The sequence below is a fragment of the Acipenser ruthenus genome, chromosome 6 (assembly GCF_902713425.1).
Source record: "Acipenser ruthenus chromosome 6, fAciRut3.2 maternal haplotype, whole genome shotgun sequence".
NCBI classification, from domain to species: Eukaryota; Metazoa; Chordata; class Actinopteri; order Acipenseriformes; family Acipenseridae; genus Acipenser; species Acipenser ruthenus.
In genome coordinates, this window is record NC_081194.1 from 74,354,992 (window position 1) to 74,378,652 (window position 23,661).

Consider the following 23,661-nt stretch of genomic DNA (forward strand, 5'->3'; position numbering starts at 1 on the left):
ATGCTGTAATACTGACCGACAAGCTCCCTAGTAAGGGTTCCTTTACAGAATCAGTATCAATCTGCAATTAATTTGTTTTTCTGTGTTTTTTCAGTGATTGCACTGACAGACTATTCAGTAAAAGGACAATGTTATGACAAACAAAATAACGATTTACGAAGAATACAAATGCACTTACTCTCCTAGACTTCGTTCACAAAAGGGATAATGCAGTTAAGAGGAAAGGAAAACATTCTTTAGAAAAAGCAACAGGAAAGCAGTTGAGTTACACATGTTTTTTACTGAACATAGTATTTTAACCTCTCAATGTATTTATTTAGTACAGACACTTAGTTCAACAAATATTTTAATTAGCCATGCATAGTTAAATGAAAAAGGTAATTTAAATAAATAGCAAAATGCAATTTTCTATACCAAATGTTAAGACATAGAGGAAAATTGTCAAGACATAAAAGGCATTTGTAGCCTTTTAATCTGTAAACAGGTGAGTTTCATCACATCGAGAGAGACATCAGCCAAAACGTTTCTTCGAACGTGTACTTTATTAACTTTATTAGAAGGATTATCTGAAAGCAGTAAACAGTGTTTACCTCTTTCTGCTCCCCCTGCAGCGCTGATTTCAACACGTCTCTCAGCTGAGTGAGCTGTTTCCTCTCTTCATCCTGTACTTGTTTGATCTGGGAGGCGTATTTGGGAGGAAATTAGTATGTGCAATTATAACAATGCTTTGTGTGAAGTAAGAAGTCACAAGAACAGCAACAAAACAGTAGCTCAGTACTGGGGGTGTTAATAGTTTGCAGTTTAAACATTTGCCAAGTATTTAATGTTTAGAACTTTGCTTTGTCAAAAATATGCAAGCCAAATCTAGAAGGAAAATATTTTTTCTGAGTAAATATTTGTCAATAATAATAAGTAATATTCTCCATAGACATAAAAGTTGTACAAACTTATAAACTACACAAAAATGGAGGGATTCAGATTGGTTACAAAGATTCACAATGTTAGTTTCAAAATGTTTAATCTTTAAAGAAATTAATCCTACTAATCAGCATCATACTACATATATGCTTTTAAGCAGCTTTTTGACTAAGTAATCCTGCATAGGCAGCTATCAGTACCACAGGTCTACAAAGCTAACCGCACATCCTTATAGTTGGGACTGCAAAACTTGTGTGCTTAACTAATATATTAACTTTTAAATTTGTGTTACAAAATGCTATATATATATATATATATATATATATATATATATATATATATATATATATATGTGAGCTTGAAGCTGGATTAAAAAGGTCACTCATATCTAGGCAAGATTAGGAGAAAGAAAATCATTCTTATACATAAATAAATAAAAACTATATTATATAAAAAAAAATGTTTACTGGTTACAGAAACAAGATCTTACCGTGTGCAAATCTGTTGCAAGTTTCTCGATTGAAGGTTTAAGACTTTCTACAGCTTTTAATCCATCCTGAAAGAAACTAATATCCAACCGTTATTGTTTCCCCTGTGTAGAGGATCAGCACACAGAACTCTTGAATGAAACAAAGGCAATATTAACCTACTTGCACTGGGCGTGGAAGTATTTGATGAGATTCTGAAGCAAATCGACTCCTTTCTTCACCTTGATCTCATTGACTTTGAGAAGATACTTTAAAAAACAATTACAAAAATGAAGTCAATTCAAATGTCAAATGAAGAGGAATTTAATGCTATGAGAAGAAAAAAAAATGTCTGTGAAATACTTCCCCGCATTGGACGTAAATATAAAATCTGAGGACACCAGGATCATGAAAAAGCAAACCATTATGACCTACATACATAATATACATAAGAGCCTACAGGCAACTTCCTTATACCCTCAGATTCCAGATCCTCCCCCATCAGGGACAATGAAAGATACTAGCATGAACTACAACACAATAAGGATATGTTTGTGTTTCCCTATCAAGTACGAAATGTAACAATTACCTAATAGGTTAAATACCCATTAGGTTAATGACTACATTTCTATTTCAGGGAACCAGGATTATGATAATTACCTAACGTATTCTAACTTTCTCTAGGAATATATTGGATCTGTTTTGACTATAATACATCTTAGGTTTTCTATTCAGAACCATTGTAATTAGTATTACTTCATACAGCTATTGTATTTGGAATGACTTGGAAAAGCAGATTAAAAAGACCACTGCAACAGAACTAGTTGATGCATTACTAGAAGTAAACACAATGCATTACTAGAAGTAAACACAACATTAAGATGTTTCAGCACAGAAAGCTTTTTGAAAGCTGGAGTTTCAAAGATTACGCTGCAGTGTATATACAGTAGAGTATGCAGAATGCAGCTGGGCTATGCCAGTCTGCTGCTAATGGTGGAGAAACAAAAGAAACCGTGTATACAAGCCTATGTGCTGGTGTAGAAATCAGGACTTGCCTCGCACATCTGTAACTGAAAGAACCGCCTTTCTTTTTCCATTTCTTCTGCTATTTCCGCCCCACTGATTTCTGTCCGGATCATCCCGTGCTGTTTCGCATGCTCTTTTTTCTCTTTCTCTATTTTTGTACTGCAAATGAAGTACAAAGGGTTTTTTTTTGTTTTAAAAAAACACTAAAAATAAAAATTAAAAAAATGCAAAAGCATTACATGCATCAAAGCATTCTTTCCAATAGGTTTCTTTTGCTTTTTTTTAATGGGCAAACAGAAAATATGCAATTTCAAATTTTAAAATAACAGTCAATTCTGTGTTTGTAAACTTGAAACACAGGATTTCACTCCATCATGCATTGGTTGTTTATATAGCTTTAATAAACTACTACAATGAATAGCTATTAAACAAAATACGTGCAAAGCATGAAACTCTTGCTGTTGTTTTGATGAACAATTATTCAAAATTGAATTCTACTCCACAGCAGCTCTGAAGGTCTTCGAAATTGAAATCAAATAAGATTGACACGACATATACAGCTACATTTATATATAACAGTTACATCACTACGCAAAGACAGAAACGGCACTGAGCTTTTTAAAACACCATTGAGCTGCACAAAGAAAAACAGATCGTTGCAATATCAGTAGTACTGCATAAGGTTAATGCACATCCCTTGAACAGTCCTTGGCTAAAGCACATTGGGATACCCACAGCAGAATAGACAAGAACAGTTCAGGTGTACAGACATGAAGTTGAATTCAAACTAACAAGAAAAACGTGGAATGGTTTCAAACCAGTTGAACACAGTGGGGGCCAAACTTGTGTTTACCGTGAAGTATTTAATCCCTTTTTGTCTGTAAATAAAAAAAAGGACCCAGAGAAGGAGAATTCTATTTCACCATCCAGGTTTCATGCACAACACAATGTAAGCTATGTGGCACAGGTAACTAAGAAAACATTACACTGCACTGTTCATAAAATAAGTCTGAAAAAAACAAATCCACTGTACTGTGTGAGTTCACGAACATATAGGAGGCTGTGTGGTCCAGTGGTTAAAAAAAAGGGCTTGTAACCAGGAGGTCCCCGGTTCAAATCCCCCCTCAACCACTGACTCATTGTGTGACCCTGAGCAAGTCACTTAACCTCCTTGTGCTCCGTCTTTCGGGTGAGGCGTAGTTGTAAGTGACTCTGCAGCTGATGCATAGTTCACACACCCTAGTCTCTGTAAGTCGCCTTGGATAAAGGCGTCTGCTAAATAATCAAATAATAATATATTAATCCTGTTAATTACTGTGATAAAATTATGCCAAGTTATAATTATTATTATTTATTTTTTTTTAGCTGTAGCAGAGTTAGTGTGTCAAAAAGATCTTAAATCACCATCAAAATGTTCAGGCCAAAATGCAAGAAGATGTTATTTTCAATCAAAAAAAAAAAAAAGAAGTGAAAATTACCCTCTCAGTATAGAATGTCCTTTGCAGCTTGTAAAATATATACAGATTGCTATCAAATAACTTGTCCAATATTACATGCAAAATTACAAGAATTTCAAATGTCACAAAAAAGTTTGTTCATGCAGTGCCACTTTTATCTTAAGGAGGGCAGCCTAAAACATGTCGTTTTGAGGTATACTGAAAGTCTAATGCCTGCTCTTAAAATATACCGGTAAAAAAAAAAAAAAAAATTCACATTGCTTAACATGTTCAAGACAACATAAGATCTTAAAGAGGAAGATTCAGCGGGGATCCAAATAATATAACGTTGCACGTCCGCACGTGCTGCTACAACTGTGTAAATAATGTACCTGTCATTTCTTTTCATTTCATTGTTAACATCCTGACAACTTTTTACACTTATAACTTCTTCAAAGCTCTTTTCAAAATGTCCGCTCTAGTGCACTGATAGTGTAAGGATTATTGCCCACATTGTCAAACAGATAACACAGCAATAACAATCCATGATGGGGAACAGAACAGAAAAACCAGAGCACTTGTTATGTTTTTTTTTTTTTAATTGCTCTTCCTGCAGTGGTTTAGAGGACAGATCTCAAACTCCAGAGCAGACATTCTGAAAATAGCTTGGAAAGCAGAGTTTAAAGTTATACGTGTAAAAAGTTGTCAGGATGTTGACAATGAAAAGAAATTACAGGTACGTTATATAAACAGATGTAGCAACACGTGGGGATGTAGAATACTATATTTTTCGGAACCCGCTACTTACTCTTTAAAAAAGCCAATTAACCAGATATATATCCATGCATTTACCATTACAATGATTTCTAAAGAATGGGCCAATAAAATGACACTGCTTTAAGTGGATCTTACACTTTAGTTTCATAGTCTTTCCAGGCCTTGTCGAAAGGCTTTTTCAGATCCTGCAGAGACAAAAACATACAAAAAATAAATCATCAAAATCCTTCAGGTCATATATTTTAATAGTTTATCTGTGACTTTATTTAGATCAGCCGCTGTTAATCAAAATGACATTCACAACTTTAAAAATTACATGAAAACTTATAACAAAACTCAAGTGGCCACACATTTGTCTAGTGCCAAGACACCCCCAAGCTTGTTATTTATACACATGGCTTATTAAACTGGCATTAAAACATAAAATGGGTGATGCTGCTATGCAATCTGAATCTTTGTTCCATCCCTGAAATAAATACACAGATATTTTTATTGATAAAAGACCTCTGATATTCAACAGCTCAATATTACATTTATTTTTTTAATTTAAGTTTATCTTCATGTTCATCATCTATAACAGTTTCACTGTGGTACAGTGCATGAAAATATCCACATTACGAATGCTTAAATAACTAAGCACATCATCCAGCGCTCTGGAGAGGAGTGAATGGGCTTCCACTCCCAATCTAATTGCACCACTCATCACTGCAAACTGAGCTAGCCTACACGATGAATGATAAAAAAAAACAAAAACAACGAAGCTCCCTGCTGCCCTTTCAAATACACGTACTGAAAGAAACTATTTTATCTTCGCTTTCATCCAGTAGCTGAAATAAGCGAGTGCTCGAGCTTGATCAGCTGTGAAAGTCATCAGGGAAAAAGAAAATGAATAAAAGAAACTCTAAAAAGTGTGCAAGTGGTTACTAAAAATAAAGAGGAGGTGGTATAGCAATGGCAAGCTAGAATCACAGTCAAATACTGAATAACAGAATTTCAAAGAGTCAAATTGGTGTGCCTTCACAGAAACACTCTCCAATTAATAAAACACTGCACAATATGCTTTCACATACCATTATCACCAATGCCCAAGAATTAGAAGCTCTCTGAAATGCTTTTCAAACAACCTGCTTGCCAAGCAGAAGGACTATAGTCCAAAATGCAGGCTCAGTTGCCACTGCCAAACCAATTATCCATTTCACAGGCTACTGAAGCCTGGAGCCAACAGCCCAACCTGGGATGTCTGGACTCTTACGGTGCCTGACCTGTAGGGGTCGCAGAAGTGCAAAGAGATGACCCAACCACTGCCACTTTTCCTCCCATCAACAGCAGTGTGAAGGTTAAGCAGTGCGCCTGTGGGCCTCCAGCAAAGTGCGACAGCTCAGAATTCCAACTAGATAGCTCCTGTTCCAACTACGACTCACCCTGGACTCAACCCTGTACTCGGCTTGCAAACCCACACTGTGATAAAGTAGCATTGTCAATTGAGTCATGTCTTTTGTGCTCAGCTTGTACTGCTGTTATGTTTAAGATGTCTCTGCACATTTCCCCTGGTCTGCATTCACTTCATGGGTATGACCTTGAAGGTTTTGATGAGAGGTGTAGCGTCAGAGTGGGTCAGAATATCATTCTGTGTATGAAATTAACAGAATTAAAATATACAGAGGGGGATCCTAAGCCATTCTTTGTGTCTACTTGGTTTCTGGTCACAAACTCCCCCCACTGACAAGGAATGCTTTTAAAAAGAGTCGTAAACTAAGTACTGGACAAGGGGTTTATCTCCACCATCTCTGAATGGATCCTTTGGCGCCGCAAGCCAGACAGTTTTGGGTGCTTCGACACCTAGGACAGATAACGAGAACAACCAAATGGGAAACACTTCACGTGGACTTGGGCACAGCCCAAAATAAACAAACTAACCAATCACAGGGTTGAAGAAAGAACAACAAAAGCAGCCGCTCGACTTTCAAATAACGAGATTCCCACACTGAGAAAGCTCCAGACAGGAAACGGAGCGAGCTCCACACAAGAAAAAGAATGCTTCCAACATGAGACCTAAGGCTCCACACAGAGAACCAAGTCTCTGAACTTTGACAATCAGGAGAAGTGCTTCTGTGGGGAAGTGGTGAGGTCTGAAATGAAATTAAAGCTAAACTGCTCTGAAGAAAGTTTCTGAAGTCATGGGAGCATATTTGCTTGAATTCACAGAAGGCAAAGAAGAACCAATGTTCTGAAGAATGGCTAAAATCATCTTTTGAAGAGAGCCGTAGCTCTTTGCCCTACAAGAGACTGAAACAGTAAACGGGACACTGCCTTGATCTGAAAGCGGTCTTGGTTTCCACATCGCTCCACGAAACGGACAGAAGCATAGCCAGAAGCTGGGCCTAAGGTCATGCACTAGCCGTACAGAAGAATTGCAATGAGTAGAACACTTCTACAAACTACATAACTTTTCAATTGCAACGCATTATCTGAACTGAGTTACGTCTGATCAACTGAACTGGTTTGCCGACAACAAAGATAATGCTGGCAGACTATTGGAAATCAACAAGCTGATCTCCATTTGAAAATATCTCTTTGTTTATTGTGAGCCGTCAGATCCAGAGAGAGAAGCTGCAGCGTTCATCACCCAAGAAGGTTGACTTCTTTGTTGAAAATCGATAAGTATTCAACATATTAAATACTTTATGACTCAAGAAATTAACTGTAGCAAATGCTATTAAGTTAGTGGATAAATTGTTCTAGGAATAGAATATAACTTCCTGTTTTAGAGTGTGTAAGAAATGAATTTTGTTTGTTCAAATGTGCAACTCAAAGGAGTTGCCTCGTAAATGCAGAGAATTTGATCATTGCCCCATTTCTGAGTCAATTTGAATATATCATCAACTGAGGTTGATAACATATTATTAGTTTGGTACATCACATCTAAACTAAATAAATTAACACAGTAAAACTAATTTGCTAAATTAGGTACTGGAATGTTGGATTCTGTTCGGAATGGGAAGTTTAATTAATTCAAGCATTTTGATATGAAACATGATCAGATTACAACGAGAAACTCCTAAAGCAGACACTTTGTGTGATCAGCCATAATTAATATTAGTATATTAACCATGTATGCTAATGATGTTATGGTCGTTGTAATCGTTTGACTATGAAATCAATGAACTGTATACTATTCACGCATATCTCTAACCAATCGCCTTTCCTTTCTGTAATATTAGATTAGTTGTAAATATGGTATGTCTCATTTCTTACATTTTGACGTCCCTGAGTCGACGACTACAGACTAATTTATATTTAAATAAATGGTATACCTAATTCACTATAGACGTTTGCATATAATTTCCACAGCATCAGTCTTTCCTGTGGGGTTGCTAACAAGACCCTTTTTATTAAATGTGGCTTTGAAATACTGTCTTTCTTTCTGCACTGTACCAGAAGAATATGCAATTATTTAAGACAGGATTAATCTAATATGTAGATGTAGCTAAGGGCCAGCTCCTCAATTATCTTGTACGAGATGTAAACATTATTTTACACAACATTTGATTACCAATAAATGATTTACCTGTGGCTGAAACAGGTACTGATCATCATTTGAGAGCAAGTTACAGATAAGGTTTAGTTGAAAGGGAAGTCCTGAAATCAGTATTGTTAATCTTTAATATATATATTATATATATATATATATATATATATATATATATATATATATATATATATACATAAATTGTCTTAAATGTGTTAAATTGTATTTGATTCTAATGCCAGATGTAGATACAGGCTTGGTTAGAACCAGGAAGCATCAGTAAGGTAAGTGGGTCACTGTGACATCACGACTGCAGCCTCTCTTGTTTAAAAATAAACTGCTATCCGAAAGTAAAAGACAAAACCTCTTAATATTGGTTTTGCTTCTCGAGCCATGAAAGAATTTGAGGATATCCTAGAAAGCCTCCTGCAGTGGCTATAGAAGTGACATGCCTCTCTGGCTCACAGTGGAAAGTGAGCGGTGAGGGGTGGAAACCATGAGTCTCCCACAGCTAAAACGGTGGGCAAACTTTGGTGTACATAAGGCTGAGGGTACAAACTGCAAAACTACACAACAATGTGATAAACAGACACAGGGGGACTCTATTTTAGAGTAAAACTACTCTAGTATCATGCTACTGTCTGAACTGGTCGTACAAACCAAGCTCATCAACCTAAGCAATGTCTAAGCTGCAGCAATAAGGTTAATTGCATTGAAGATGTAATAATCGACTGTGCAGGGGACACATTTGCATCACAACGGTACTTGTTAACACACATTACGGTAGGGTTATTCTGCACACATTTCGTTGACCCCCTTTTTAATCGAACAGAAGGATCTGACAGTGAAAAAATGTAGAGAAAAACATAACGACTGTAGGGATTATTTACTGTGAAGCGGAGGGTTCATTGAGGCTGGATGATGCAGTGAAGTAGAAAATGGAAAGCGGCTTACGCAGTGATAACAGCATGAATTTTGGTTCACAGTTCAAGAAGAATAATGTTAAACTGCATAAAAGCGAGAGAGATTTGAATGGACCCAGTACACTTTTGTCATCCAGATCAATTTAAGAATGAATACTCTCCACAGTGGGCATAACTGCCAGAGAGCTGACAGAGGAGACAGATATTGGTTCTGTGCCAAATGCCTGTTGTGGTGGGTAAGTATGCTATTAGGGACAAAAAAACAAAACAAACTGTGTATGAAGACACTGAAAATGTTTCCTGCGATTTATATATTTTTTAAATCAAAAAAGTATTTTTAATTAACCATGGACAGCCAATATCTTGGTTTATTCTGAAAGGCTGCAGTGATCCCCTAGTGTTTGTTCTTTTCACAATAAGGTCGCTTTGAGCTTTCTGAAAACGTATTCTTATTCTGTGTCATTCAATTTGAAAGCACTTAGACCAGTCCACATTGTTCTTGGGTGATGAAAACATACCTCCTGGCTGAGTAGCAGTACCTCAAGTTGCCCAGGGCCACTGGATAATTAGATTCCTCTCAGCTTACACATAAAAAACAAACCTGTAAAATGGGGGTTTCATCTTGATATTGTCTTTCTGCTTGTCAGGCCCAGTTTCATTCTATGACAATTAAAGGGAAACACCTACCCCTTTAACTCCTTTCAGGTCTCCCTTTAGCAGACTGTCAAGTGGGAAAGTGATGATATTGTTCATGTTTTGAAACTGAAAGAAAACAGGTAGTGTTACTATCAAGTTACTGCCACTTCTGTAATGGCAACACCAAGATTCGAATTACTGAAGATACAGGGTCTATTATTAATCTTAACAGCAATATTTTATGATATTAAAAAAGGTACAAAAAAACATAATTATTTATTGGCACAATTAAAAACTGAAACTGAAATAGTACAGTATCTAGGACAGTGAATTTGTCGTTGTAGACCCTTACCAAGTTTTTGAAAAGTGCAGTCAACTCTTTAGTAAACACAGAGAACTTGAGGAATGCTGATCCTAAATCTGGGTCATCTCTGAAGACACAGTTATCTCCAAACTTCTCCAGCGCCTGGGTGTACTGCTCTTCATTCTCCACATGTGCTGCAAAACAACCGAGGAGAAAAACATAGTACTGAGGCAATTCAATGGAATAAGGGGGGACAGCAGTATGGTACATTGACTCTTAATATACAAAATATACACATTAAAGATCAGCAGATGTATTAGAGAGAGCAGATGCTGGGGTTACTCTCTGTGGCATATTACAGTTCGCAAAAATAATGATAATGCATTCGGTGCATTGTGGGAGAAAAGTGGCGCACTGACATTGTCAGAACCTCCGTGTTGCACAAGGGGGCTCAGTTCTTATGCTTTTCAATGCAATTTCCATTTGCTTCAACTACAGCATCAGATCAGAACATCATCTCTTTTATTCTTAAACTGCAGCGACACTGCTCCTATAATACAGGCAGGCAGGCAAGGCTATTCGCGGTTCCAAAGTTAGCTGGGACAATGTGCTGCTCTGCTCTGGGAAATAATGCCATTTTTATTTTCTTCAAACAAACTGGGAGACTACCAACAGACAACTATAAAGAGACAGAAAATAAAACTAAGGACTACAATTCATATATTGAACATATAATAATAATAATAATAATAATAATAATAATAATAATAATAATAATAATAATAATAATAATAATATACTGTACTATGCTGCCTTCCCAAAATGCCTCAAAGCCCTTTGCAAAGGGAGACCAATGCAACAGAAAACACAGAAGTCAATTGGCTTTACAATGACTAAATAACTCCAACACCACGGGGGGTAGTTGGTTACTGCCGATACTATGCTAATTAAATTATGAAACCATCAGATTCAAGGAGATCATAAAAAAACTGTGCAATGTGTCTGGGGATTTGTCCAAATGGAATGCCCTGGAACATAAACTTTAAGGATATTTAATTAAATACAGAAAGCGTGAAAATCCAGCAATTACAGTGCGCCCTGGTAATTATACTGCGGTCAGACGTAATGTATTGCTGTCGAGTGCCAACGCTGATATGCAAAACAGTATAAAAGAGAACAATTTAAAAAAAAGAGGCGCTCCCTGCAGAAACACTTTTGAGGGGCACATGGATCAAGACGAGCTGCCACATTATAGAGCTCAGTTCATTGTTACTAAATCAATCAGCCTGTACTTCCTCATCGACATGGCTTTTTTATTTACCTCCAGGGATTTGACTGAACTTGTAATGTGAACCTAACTCTGTCTATGCCTACAACACGATAATCAATTCCATTCCTTTATTATTCCCTTTGATGAAAGAAAATGGCAATGCTGTGAATAAAACTGTGGTGACAGTTGTGGGTTTATCATAATAATGATATAAAATGAAATACCTAAATAAAAACTACTACACAGGGCAGAAATACAGGACCAAACTGCAAAGCTTAAGCAAAGCAAAGATTAAACCAATTTAGATTGTTGGAGGTAATGATTTTTGGTTTCATATTTAAAAAAAAAAAAAATGTCGTGATTTATTTGCTGTCCTTGCAAAGGTAATACGAAATTCTCCTGTCAGGACACTGCACTCTGATTGTCTATCATATTATTGTTAATAAAATAATGAATAATCCTCTCCCTACACCAAAACCCTAAACCTAAGGTCAGTATCCTGTACTGCAGTCATTACACATCTAAAGTAGTTCATGTTTGGCAGAGAATAAGTGTTCTTGTTACTTAAAAAAAAAAAAAAAAAGTGACCGGAGGTGCTTACTTCCTGTTGTCCTGACAGGAACATTTCCTGGTACCTTGGTAAGCACTGCGATTTATTTATTTGCAGTAGCCTTTTGACTTGCAGTATCAGACGTTGGAAGTCATTTTCACTAAAACACTGTCTCTAAAAAACGTAACTTTTACAATAAATCAAATGCACTTTAGAAGATTACTTACAGTATTTTGTCACAAGTGTGGTATGTCTTTTCTTTTAAATGAATCTAAATGAATCTAAAATATGTATCATTAAAAAGAGGATTCATGGGGGGCTCCCGAGTGGCACATCCAGTAAAGGTGCTCCACGTGGAGTGCAGGATGCACTCTATAGTCTGGACGTCGCGAGTTCGAGTCCAGGCTATTCCACAGCCGACCCTGGACGGGAGCTCGCAGGGGGCGGCGCTCAATTGGCCGAGCGTCAGCCGGGGGGAGGGAGGGTTAGGTCGGCCAGGGTGTCCTCGGCTCACCGCACACCAGCGACCCCTGTAGTCTGGCCGGTCGCCTGCGGGCTTGCTTGTAAGCTGCCCGAGAGCTGCGTTGTCCTCCGACGCTGTAGCTCTTGGGTGGCTGCATGGTGAGTCCCCAGTGTGAAAAAAAGCGGTCGGCTGACAGCACACGCCTCGGTGGACAGTGTGTGTTCGTCTTCGCCCTCCCGAGTCAGCGCAGGGGTGGTAGCGGTGAGCTTAAAAAAAAAATAATTGGCCATTCTAAATTGGAAGAAAATAATAATTGAAAAAGGATTTATATTGTTACAACATACCCACAGCAAGGATTAAGTCATTTAATGAAATTGCTAAAAAAAAAAAAAAAAATTGCTTTGCTTAACATATTTGCCACAGGTATCAACTCACTATTGTTCATAGGAGTGACAGTAAAATGAATATCCAGTGATGCTGTGTCTAGCTTATGTATGCTATAGATGTTACATTCAATATAAAGTGATTTGACATTATAACTATATTATGTATGTATGTATGTATGTATGTATGTATGTATGTATGTATGTATGTATGTATGTATGTATGTATGTATATATATATATATATATATATATATATATATATATATATATATATATATATATATATATGTATGTGTAGATAATATGAAAGGTGAGGAACAACCTTGGGCTAACAGGGATGTGTGATAAGGCTATATTGAAACTAGTGGGAAAACAACCACCTAACTGGGCTATCAAGCAAGCCACTAAACCAGATAAAGGGCAGAGCCCTCACTCGTTATTGTATATACTCTCCACTCTGGAATCCCAGAGCCCTCTCGTGAACATCCAGCTTTCCTAGCACTCGCTTTGCAACAATATGATACTGTTCTCTCCAAAGCTCCAAAAATGTTTCTGAGACAACACCAGCGTGCAGATGATCTCACTTGTCAACATATCATAGACACAGTCTCCTGTTGGCAAGATGCTGACAGACATCAACCACTAAGGGAAAACCTGTTGTTGCAGTCGTTCCATAACCATGTAGCATATCAGAATAGGATGGCATGACACAACTGTGGCAAAATCAGACACTTAAAAACAGCATGCTGGGCTAAAGGAGGCGGGGCCGAAAGGAAAGGCCCTATACAGAACAGATTCGAAAGGGATTGCCATAACTGTGGTACACCTGGGCATATTAAAAAGAATTGCTGGACAATAGGAGGTGGGGCCGAAGGGAAAGGACCTATACAGAACAGATTTGAAAGGTATTGCCATAACTGTGGTACACCCGGGCATATTCAAAAGCACTGTTGGGCAATAGGCCGTGGGGCCGAAGGGAAAGACCCCATAAAGAACACTTTCAAACAACAATAGATGGAGAATAAGGAAGGACCTTAAGATAAAGTAACACTGTTATTAGATTGCATGAATAAAGTATCACTGTTATTAGATGGCATCAAGGCTTTGATAGCACAAGTGAGTCAAGAAAAACAGATTCAAACAGGAACAGACAAAGAAAAAGGTTAAATTGTTTACGACATACCTGAGTTGCTTAAAAACTAGTTAAAGACTGGTTTAAAGTGGCACAGGTAGGGTGTTTGTTTGTTTGACAAAGCCATGGTCTGTATACTGCTAGCCTGCAATAAAACTCAGAAGGTTAGAAGCAGACAGTGATAGAATTGAGAAACTAGTTATAGACTGGTTTAAAGGGGTGCAGGAAGTGTGCTCATTTGTTTATTTGTTTGCTTGTTTGTAGCAGCAGACAATGATAGAATTGAGAAAACAAACTGGATTTCAAAAATAAACTCACAGAAATTATGAATTAGCAAATTACAAGATACTGTGGGAAGGGAAGGATTGTAACAATTGTTTAAATTTGTTTTATACTCATTTGATTTAACAAAACAAAAAAAGTTGCATAACTTGAATCCACACTCAGGAGTGCACAGGGCAGAGGAGCTGGCCATATGAATAAACTACCACAGTTCCAGTGTGCAGCAAAAATACTGCTCCCGGTGGCAATTGCATCAGCCAGAGTCCAAAATACAGGAGGTCACACAAGCCCTACAAAATACAGGAGGTCACACAAGCCCTACAAAATGGGACTAACCTACACTAAGCTTATCGGTGTGACCAGAGCAGCCTGAAAAGATTTCACACATACCTGACAGTCAGATGGGTTAAATGCTAAAAAAAAAATGCTTGTGGTAGCACTCAGATAAATGTTAAGTTATATCAAGCTGTCACCGGTCCAACGTCAGGCGACAAAGCAACAGATGCTAACAAGGAAGTAAATACTACACGTCTGTCTTCACAGGGCAACTCGCAAGGAGCCTCTGGTGCTCTACAACTGATAACGTACTCCAACTGCAAGAGGGGAAAACCTAGAAATGCGATGGAATACAGCCACAAAACACCCTCGAGATGTCAACTTACCAGCTCTGGAGCCGAAAGAACTGTCCAACTAGACAGACCGGACCGGACGAAGAACTGGCATTAACCGACACAAAACAAACAAAATGTTATATGTACACCAGGGACTTTGAATTTTCTAAATGGTTTAATATTCTGTGGACTTGATGGAAACATGAGATAACATTGAGTAATGTAAAAATGGAACCAGAAAAATGTGATCAATTGTATTTGAAATCAGAGGGAAATCGCATAGATGATGGTGGCAGCAGGGGACTGTTCCACAGATTTGTACAGGAGTTAAATATGACAGGACTAACCTGTCTCGTGTTCTAGAATGTAGAGATAGTTCTGCAGCTTGCCATGTCTTGCCACTCCCTCTGGAAGAAGTAATTCCTATAGAATTGCCACCATGGCAAGGTCATTTTGATTATGTGGAGTTTGTTACCACAGGATGTAATTTACAACCCACACATATTCACTGGCACATTTATTGAAAATGACCTAGTAAACACAGTTCCTCACTCGATTAGTCAGAATTCAGAATCACACATGGATAACGTTAGATCATATGCGATTTCTGTTATGAACATGGATCCATTCTGAGGTGTACATGTGAGGCCTGAGGGCTTGAATTTCATTTTTGTGTGCTGGGGGGATTTCCCCCCTATGCTGCAGCCAATAGGGGGGGGGGTTCCAAAATTTTAGGGGGGGATGGCAAAAGAAAAGGCACTTTTGGATATAAAAAACGATATATATTTTACTGCATCATCATTCACACTGGTGTTGCTTTAAAATAAGCTGCTTTCATGAGACCTAACAGCTGTTCATCTTTGTGAGACAGAGCACTCTCCATTGCTTTTGCCATTGCCTGAAGTGAAGTTTATGCATGCAGCAGAAAAAAGCGCTTTTCTTTTTAACTTCAGGTGATCGTAGTTCTGGTTAGGAGTACCGCATACACACACTGAATATGTCTTTGGAAAGCCCGGAGTCTGTAATGTACCAAGTTTTTATGGTGCCTGAGTAATATGTGTGTAACCTTTGGTGCGCTGGCACCCCAAAATGAATGGGGCTGAGTTTTAAGAGTTAAAGCAAAAGTCACCGCTTGCAAAACAACACCAAGATTTAATATCGTCTTTTTTTTTCAAAACTGTTTACTTACTGCAGTGTACTGAGTTTCTATAATCCTCAAAGATAGTGGCCGAGAATCACATAAGAGAGAATAAATTCTTGCGGCACTTAAAATATCCAGCACTACTTTTATTTATTTATTTATTTATTTATTTATTTTAACCAGAACTACTCAGAATGCGGCTCATAGTGCTTTCGTCACTGAATCCCAGTTCCTTAAGAGATTGCTGTAGTGTTTCAGGCATTCTAAATTAGGTGAAAAATACAGTATCTTGGGGTCTTAAAATATCTCTGCAGGATTTTCCCGCACTGAAAGTTGCAGATATGCGATGCGCTGAAATTCAAGCCCTGGGTCTAGTAGAAGCTTTAAAATCCCATACCGAGACATGGCAACTCTGAATTGAGGAGGCTAGCTGTAATCGCACAACACATACAAGGCGAAGGAATACAGTTGCAGATGGATGGTGCAGACATTGAATTTAAATATGGGTCTTCTTATTGGGATATAATGTTAAAAGGGGGTCTTTCTTTCTGCAATATGAGTCCTATGCTTCTCACACTCACCTGGTATCTGAAAAGTTTGATTAAGAAGCAGAAGCACGATTTAATATTGGTATAGGGAATTGCGTTACAACAGACCCCAAGTTTAAGATAAGAAGGGTGTACAAATGACATTGCAAGCACCTGAAATGTTTGCAATTAATTGATAACTTTCAATATCATTTGATGGATTTAATCCAATGCTGTAGTGATCAAACAGTGCTGTGGTCACTAAAGTCACTAAAGCTATGATTGACAGACAAAATAGAAATATTGCACATGATATTAAAGATCCTGATTCAACAAACTGCAGGTGGAAAGCATCACACCCCAACACGAGGAGGTGGGGGAAGGAATCCCCCCCCCCCAATAAAGGGTCGGCAGAACTCTGATTGCAAAAAGCATGTAGGAAGTTGCATCCCGATGGAGTAGTAGCCCACTTTCAAGGAAAGGATTAATGGAGCTTAGATTGCATAGCAAGTGAGAATCCTGATCCTGATTTTCAAGGGTGACCAATGGTGAGAGGCTGCAAAACTGGGCAAAAATGGGATTCATAGCAGAGTAGCAAGGCGGAAACCATTGCTCACTAGGAAGAACATGAATGCTCATCTCAAGTTTGCCAAAACGCACTTGGATGATCCTCAAGAGTTCTGGAACAATGTTCTATGGACAGATGAGTCAAAAGTGGAACTTTTTGGCCGACATGGGCCCCGTTATCTCTGGCGAAAACCAAACACTGCATTCCACAGTAAGAACCTCATACCAACGGTCAAGCATGGTGGTGGTAGTGTCATGGTTTGGGGATGCTTTGCTGCATCAGGACCTGGATGCCTTGCCATCATTGAAGGAACCATGAATTCTGCTCTGTATCAGAGAAATCTACAGGAGAATGTCAGACCATCTGTCCGTGAGCTGAAGCTGAAGCGCAGTTGGGTCATGCAGCAAGTCAATGATTCGAAACACACAAGCAAGTCTACATCAGAATGGTTGAAGAACAAGAAATTTAAAGTTTTGGAATGGCCTAGTCAAAGTCCAGACCTAAACCCCATTGAGATGTTGTGGCAGGACCTGAAACAAGCAGTTCATCCTCGAAAACCCACAAATGTCACTGAGTTGAAGCAGTTCTGCATGGAGGAGTGGGCCAAAATTCCTCCATGGCGCTGTGAGAGACTAATCAATAACCACAGGAAGCGCTTGGTTGCAGTTACTGCTGCTAAAGGTGGCGTAACCAGTTATTGAGTCTAAGGGAGCGATTACTTTTTCACATGGGGACATTGGGTGTTGCATAATTTTCTTTAATAAATCAATGAAATATGTATCAAATGTTTGTGTTATTTGTTCACTCAAGGTCGCTTTTATCTAATATTAGGTTTCGGTTGAAGATCTGATAACATATGTACTGTATATACATTACACACACACACACACACATATATATATATATATATATATATATATATATATACACACACACACACACACACAAACACACACACACACACATACACTGTATAATTAAAGACAATTTACATTAAGTTAATATGCACAGCTGCTCTTGTCTCTTTTGATTGACTGTCTTCCAGGCAGAGTTTAATCAAATTCCTGCTGTTCTGAAAAGCCAGCCTTAATCCAAGCAATGAGTGCCCAGAGCTCAAGAATAAGCACTGTCTGTGCCCGTGAGCTGCTGTAGATCGTACACCCACAGCAGGGCGCGAAATAACCAACGGCAATTGCCGTGCTGCCCCAACCCGTTGTGCCGCAATGCCCCTCCAAATTTAAAAAACTTGCAGCAAAAGTTGCCTCCGTGCCCGCCGTCACCAACACATCTGATCTACAACCCAGTCACAAACTTACTCAACGTCAGCTGGCCCGTTCTGTCACAATTCAATTCTGTCTCGGCTAATCTCGTCATGCGAGAAAATGACTCATTATTATGATGTATTATTGCTGCCATTCTTTTTACTATACACCTCCCAGCACTAAGCCATGAGAATGACGTATCATTGGTTAATAAAGGGCTAACAGAGGGAGGGGTGCGATTAGTTGTAAGACCAAGCTGAATTTGACCGCACTTAAATTCCAGGGATTTCAGTCACAGAGTTGTTGTCTGGCAGGGTCACTGCAGTTGTGTGGTTTTTCCCGACCATGAGCAATGCCAAACCAGCAGCAAATTAAAAGAAAGAAGGAAGAAGAGCTGGCTAAAGCAGCAGCTAAGTGTTCCAGAATGGATGTGATGTTCAACTAGGAAATGGGTGTACAATAATTTTTTCCCCAATACTAACATCAAATAATAATAATAACTGCTATTTCACCGACAAATCTCACCCCCTCCCAGCCCCCTCTCAAATGTTTAAGTAGTGACTTAATAATGCTGTTTTAATTTTAATGAATAAAGCAAATTACCAGTGTATATAAATCAGAATGTTCCACAGGACCACATTATACTAAATGAAGTAAAGCAATCTGTATATGGATTTGTGACTATATATATATATATATATATATATATATATATATATATATATATATATATATATAAAATTTACAGCTTAGTAAAAATCACCTATCGTATATCACATTACACAAATATATTCTATGATCATATGTGGTATAAGGAGATCTGATTCTATGCTTAAAATTGCAATACTTTCAAAGTGAAACATGCATTATAACTCCTTTTGGGTCTTCAGCGTATATAAATTGCTAATTTATATGGATACTTCAATGACTGTTGCTGGGTTAGTCTTCTGAAACACCCACGCTAAATATGAACACAATAAGTAAATAATAATTAATTGTGTTCAAATTCTTACACAAGGAGCTAGTAGCTAGGACATGCTACTAGCTCCTGCGTTATGAAACAAGTTGGAAAGAACACTAGTAACTTTGGTTCAAGCAAGTACAAGTATATGACAAAATACGATTCAATAACGGAGCAGATAACAGTGTCAGTGATAGTTACATCAGAATATAATTAAATACAAAATACTACAGATTAAATGACACTTGACAGATTACAGTACTCTAAAAGTACAGGATTAAATGCACTAAAATACTGAGCAGATAAGAGCAAGTAAAGCGCATTTAAGGAAGAGTGATAAGTGTCCAGAGGGAAAAACAGAGGAGTTCTACAGTTAATAACAGTCTACTATTAATAATAATAATAATAATAATAATAATAATAATAATAATAATAATAATAATAATAATGTGTTATTATTAATAATAATTATTATAATAAATATTATGAATTGCTTAGCAGACACCCTTATCCACCCTTTATCATTTAATTTTTTTGACAAAAATGAATCACTTCCATATAGCCCTTTTTACTTTTTATTTTCAGATCATGCAGCAATCCCCGCTTAGATAATGAACACTATAGGCTTGTTGTATTTCTTCTTAGTTGTTTTATGAATGAGTATGAAATTGCCTTGGTGCCCTTGGGTTGGATTTTAGTTTTGCCTCTTTGCCCCCTAGAACTGCCTTGGTGCCCCTGGAGTTTCATGCCCACCAAAGGCAATATTGCCTTGCCCGTCATGAACTTAAATTCATGCCCTGCCACAGTAGTATGCCAAGTTTCACCATGGTTGGGTGAACAGTTCTCAAAACATGTAAGTGTAACATAAGGATTGGGAGTAGTAAGGATTGCTGGGAGTATCATCCACAACTGTTAAACACGCAATAGTCCTGAATTAAGAAATACTAACAGAAACTCAAATTCAATGACAAAATGTTTCGACTAGAAATCTTTTTCAATGTCTTCCTGGAGAAGACTTCTAGTCGAAAACATTGTCATTCAATATTATTGCTGGGAATACCCAGCGCCTTCTTTTATTTAACAAAAAACACTTATTAAAAGTGTTGGTATAAACTACAAATACAGGGTGATTAGAAAGTTTATTTACAACATCAATGCAACATATCACTGATGTGGTAAACTTACTTTCTAATCAGCCTTTACATCAACAGAGCCCAGCATAGACCACCGTCATGAAAAATACACCTAGCAGTGATCTTTTCAATGAACACTCTCATAATGGAAAGCATATGAGCTGCCTCAGGGCAGACAGCACAGGCTGCAATGGGGGGGGGGGGGGGGTGTGGGGGAGTCTCCGAACAGAAAACTCATGGGTTATAAATATGGCCTTGTGTTTTACACAACTTGTCTTTTAACCTGTAATTTAGTCCTACAGCCACAAGATGTCGATATAGCCTCCACAGTAAGCCACGTAATGAGCAATCATTAGTGGTACCAAAAAAAAAAAAAAAAAAGAAATCGATACATCGATTATTATTCATCTGTCCTTAAATTTTCAGAGCTTCGATTACATATTGGTGAATCAATGCATCAAATTAGAACCCAGTTTGAAGTCTCCTGTTGCTGGTTTGCACTAAAAACTTTGAGTGCGCTTCTTTTAGTTCTATTACGGTAGATAAACGTCAGCACGTTGCTAAGATACACACTTTAGGCCTCTACATTCGCGTTGGACATATTCTGTGTAAAATTAGTTGAGTCTGTGCATTTTTTTGCACTAAAAAGTGACAGGAACACAGCATATACTTTTACGCTATGCGTAATCATTTCAAAAGAACGCCAATATTAAATCTACTGATTATTTTTATTTCAAAGTATGTTGTGTTTGGATTATATGGCAATATTATATAAAAAGAAGCAGCTGAATTTAGTACGGTAGTTAAATTAGTCAGGATTTGTGGGATTAAAATGTTAACAGTAATGAACACCCATAGTTCAGATAGAAATGACTTCTGTTAAAATATAGTATTTTTTTATTATTATTATTACAATGTTAAAAGGGACATCTGAAGCAGGTGTGCATGCATATTATTTTCAGTTGTTAAAAAGTACTTTGTATTTCTTTTTTTATAAAATCGGAAGTGTTCTCATTTGAATGCAAGTTGTACCTTTTAGTTATTGGATCTTCAACAAAAAACAAACAAACTAGTGCCTGTTCTTTATTTTGAAAAATAAAACGTCGGCGCATCGATTATCGTTGATAAATGCCTATATGATAGTCGAATAAGACATTAGGTTGCCAATTGCATCACTAGCAACCATTAAACAATCATCCCATCACATTACTTTAACCATTTGAATTGCTCATCCCATTACTACAAAGTACGTATTGGCAGATTAATAAACACAACGCTGTAGATAGCTACTGACATTTATTTAACCCTTACATCCCTGTGAACTCATAAGTGTAAATACATTATTTATAGATTTCAATTTACCAGTACACTTTCACGCAAATCCTTTTGTGAAAAATTAATTACATTTTCTTGCTATCTGGATCTCACCAGGTACAAACATATATTTCGTAAACAGAAGATGTTTTTTTAAATGGATTTCCCATTTCTGGCACCGATCCCTGAACACTATAGATATTATAACCATTTATTGAAATGTCTTGAATTGGGACGGATTTTAAATTGTGCCCATGTAGTAGCCACCCCTCTTGCGGTGTGGCCTTTTACAGGTTCTAGAGCCGGTTTCCTGTCCAGGTTATAACAAAACTTGATGCAAGATGTAATCCACCTAGAGATTGTCTGTTTAGGAGACAGGTTTGCCCTGAGCTTGCAAGTTAAAAGCCACAAAAGGCTGTCGTGATGCTCTTTTTTTGATAGTCCTATGACCTTAGAAATTCAGTGCTCTTTGGACATCAATTAAGTGTTGCCTGGTCTCTGCTTAATGCGGTTTTAGGGAAAAAAAAAGTTATGATCTCATCCAGACAGAACTGTGCTACAACCTTTGGTAGAAATTGAGGATTAGGCCTGCAGACAATCCTGTCCCTGAAAAGCTGGAAATAGGGTGCATCAATGCCCAGTGCTTGCAGCTCACTTATCCTTCTCGCTGATGTTACTGCCACCAGGAATGCGGTTTTCCATGCCAGGAATTTTTGGTTGCATGTTGCTGTAGGTTCAAATGGTGGTCCCATGAGTTTATCTGGTACAAGACTGAGGCTCCATTGTGGAAAGATATGTTTCTTTGGGGGCCTTAGGTGGTCAACCCCCCTAAGAAATCTGGACACTGCAGGGTGAGAACCTACCAAGTGATCCTCCCACTCCAGTAAAATACTAGATATTGCAGCGATGTGCACCTTGAGGGAGGATAGCGCAAGACCCTTGTGGAAGAGGTGGCCCAGGCAAGATACATTTTTGGTAGATTTATATCTGTGTGGTGCAAAGATTGAGTTGCACCAAAGAACAAATTCCTTTTATTTCTCTGTATAGGCTTTTTTTCCTTTTGTGTCGGTGTGTCGACATGTCAACACACATTAGACAAAACTCTCTACCACAAGATGGTGAAAGAGGAGAACCACACAGTGAACACACAGAAGGCTCATGTACAACAAACAGAAGGCATGTGTACAACAAACACCGACAGCCAGAGGGAGAAAAACTAGCCAATGCTAGAAAGAAGAAAAATGAAAGAAAAATATACTATATAATTCCGCTTACTATAATAAATTATTATTATTATTATTATTATTATTAGAAAACAAAACAAAACCAAAAAAACCTAAGTACGTAAACACCAATACTATACTGAGTCCTTACCCAAGCATACGCAGGAGAAATTTGGTCCGAACCACTCACTGCCACAGTTATATTCTGATTTCAGTTATTAATTTTCCCTTTGGCTAATTGTTGCATTGTCTCATACTTAATGTACAGTAATAGAATTAATGCAAGTGCTTATGTTTAATTATAATGGGCTCTGGACCACTCCAGCAGTTATACTGCACAGTGGTCCCCACCGTTATACGTAGTTGTTGGGGTCCATAACCGGAGACTGCGTTGTGTTTTGCCTTAGAACATTTTTGTTCCCTAAATTATTAAATGGCCAAATTAATATTGTAGTGTACCGTGGAAAATGAAGGAAGGAGACTCACACAATTTGCAGGCACTCAAATCCACAGTTTATTGGGACGATTATTCCTGGCCCCTATCAGCCTGGGCCACACAAAAAACAACAAACAGTCTTGCAAATCACACAGCTGTGCGCATTCATGTGGGCTTTCATGTTCCTGCCTTCCCGCACGTCAATCAGTCTTTGCTGAGGCAATCGTGCAACAGTATAAATCCAGGGTCGTTGCAATAGAAACTGCTATTCCAACAGTTTGAAGTTTACACCACTAATTTAATTGTATATGTAATATGTAGAATCCAAGGACGTTTATACACACTTGAATTGTTTCATACTTGTTTTGTAACATTAACGGTTTGTT

General features: G+C 37.8%; 1 protein-coding gene across 7 annotated transcripts in view; it reads right to left on the reverse strand.

The window, feature by feature from the left end:
• LOC117411049 (arf-GAP with SH3 domain, ANK repeat and PH domain-containing protein 2) overlaps positions 1-23,661 on the reverse strand; it is a 70,981-nt gene that overhangs the window by 19,576 nt on the left and 27,744 nt on the right. For 4 of the 7 annotated variants that reach the window (XM_059025802.1, XM_034018088.3, XM_059025800.1 and 1 more), the window contains exons 3-10: positions 10,065-10,210; positions 9,764-9,838; positions 4,760-4,809; positions 3,890-3,916; positions 2,441-2,570; positions 1,569-1,654; positions 1,409-1,484; positions 591-677 (exon numbers count right to left, since the gene is read on the reverse strand). In XM_059025802.1, the coding sequence (XP_058881785.1) occupies positions 591-677; positions 1,409-1,484; positions 1,569-1,654; positions 2,441-2,570; positions 3,890-3,916; positions 4,760-4,809; positions 9,764-9,838; positions 10,065-10,210 (677 nt within the window). The remainder of the gene's footprint in view (positions 1-590; positions 678-1,408; positions 1,485-1,568; positions 1,655-2,440; positions 2,571-3,889; positions 3,917-4,759; positions 4,810-9,763; positions 9,839-10,064; positions 10,211-23,661) is intronic. The other 3 variants (XM_034018092.3, XM_034018091.3, XM_059025801.1) reach the window with 1 other exon arrangement.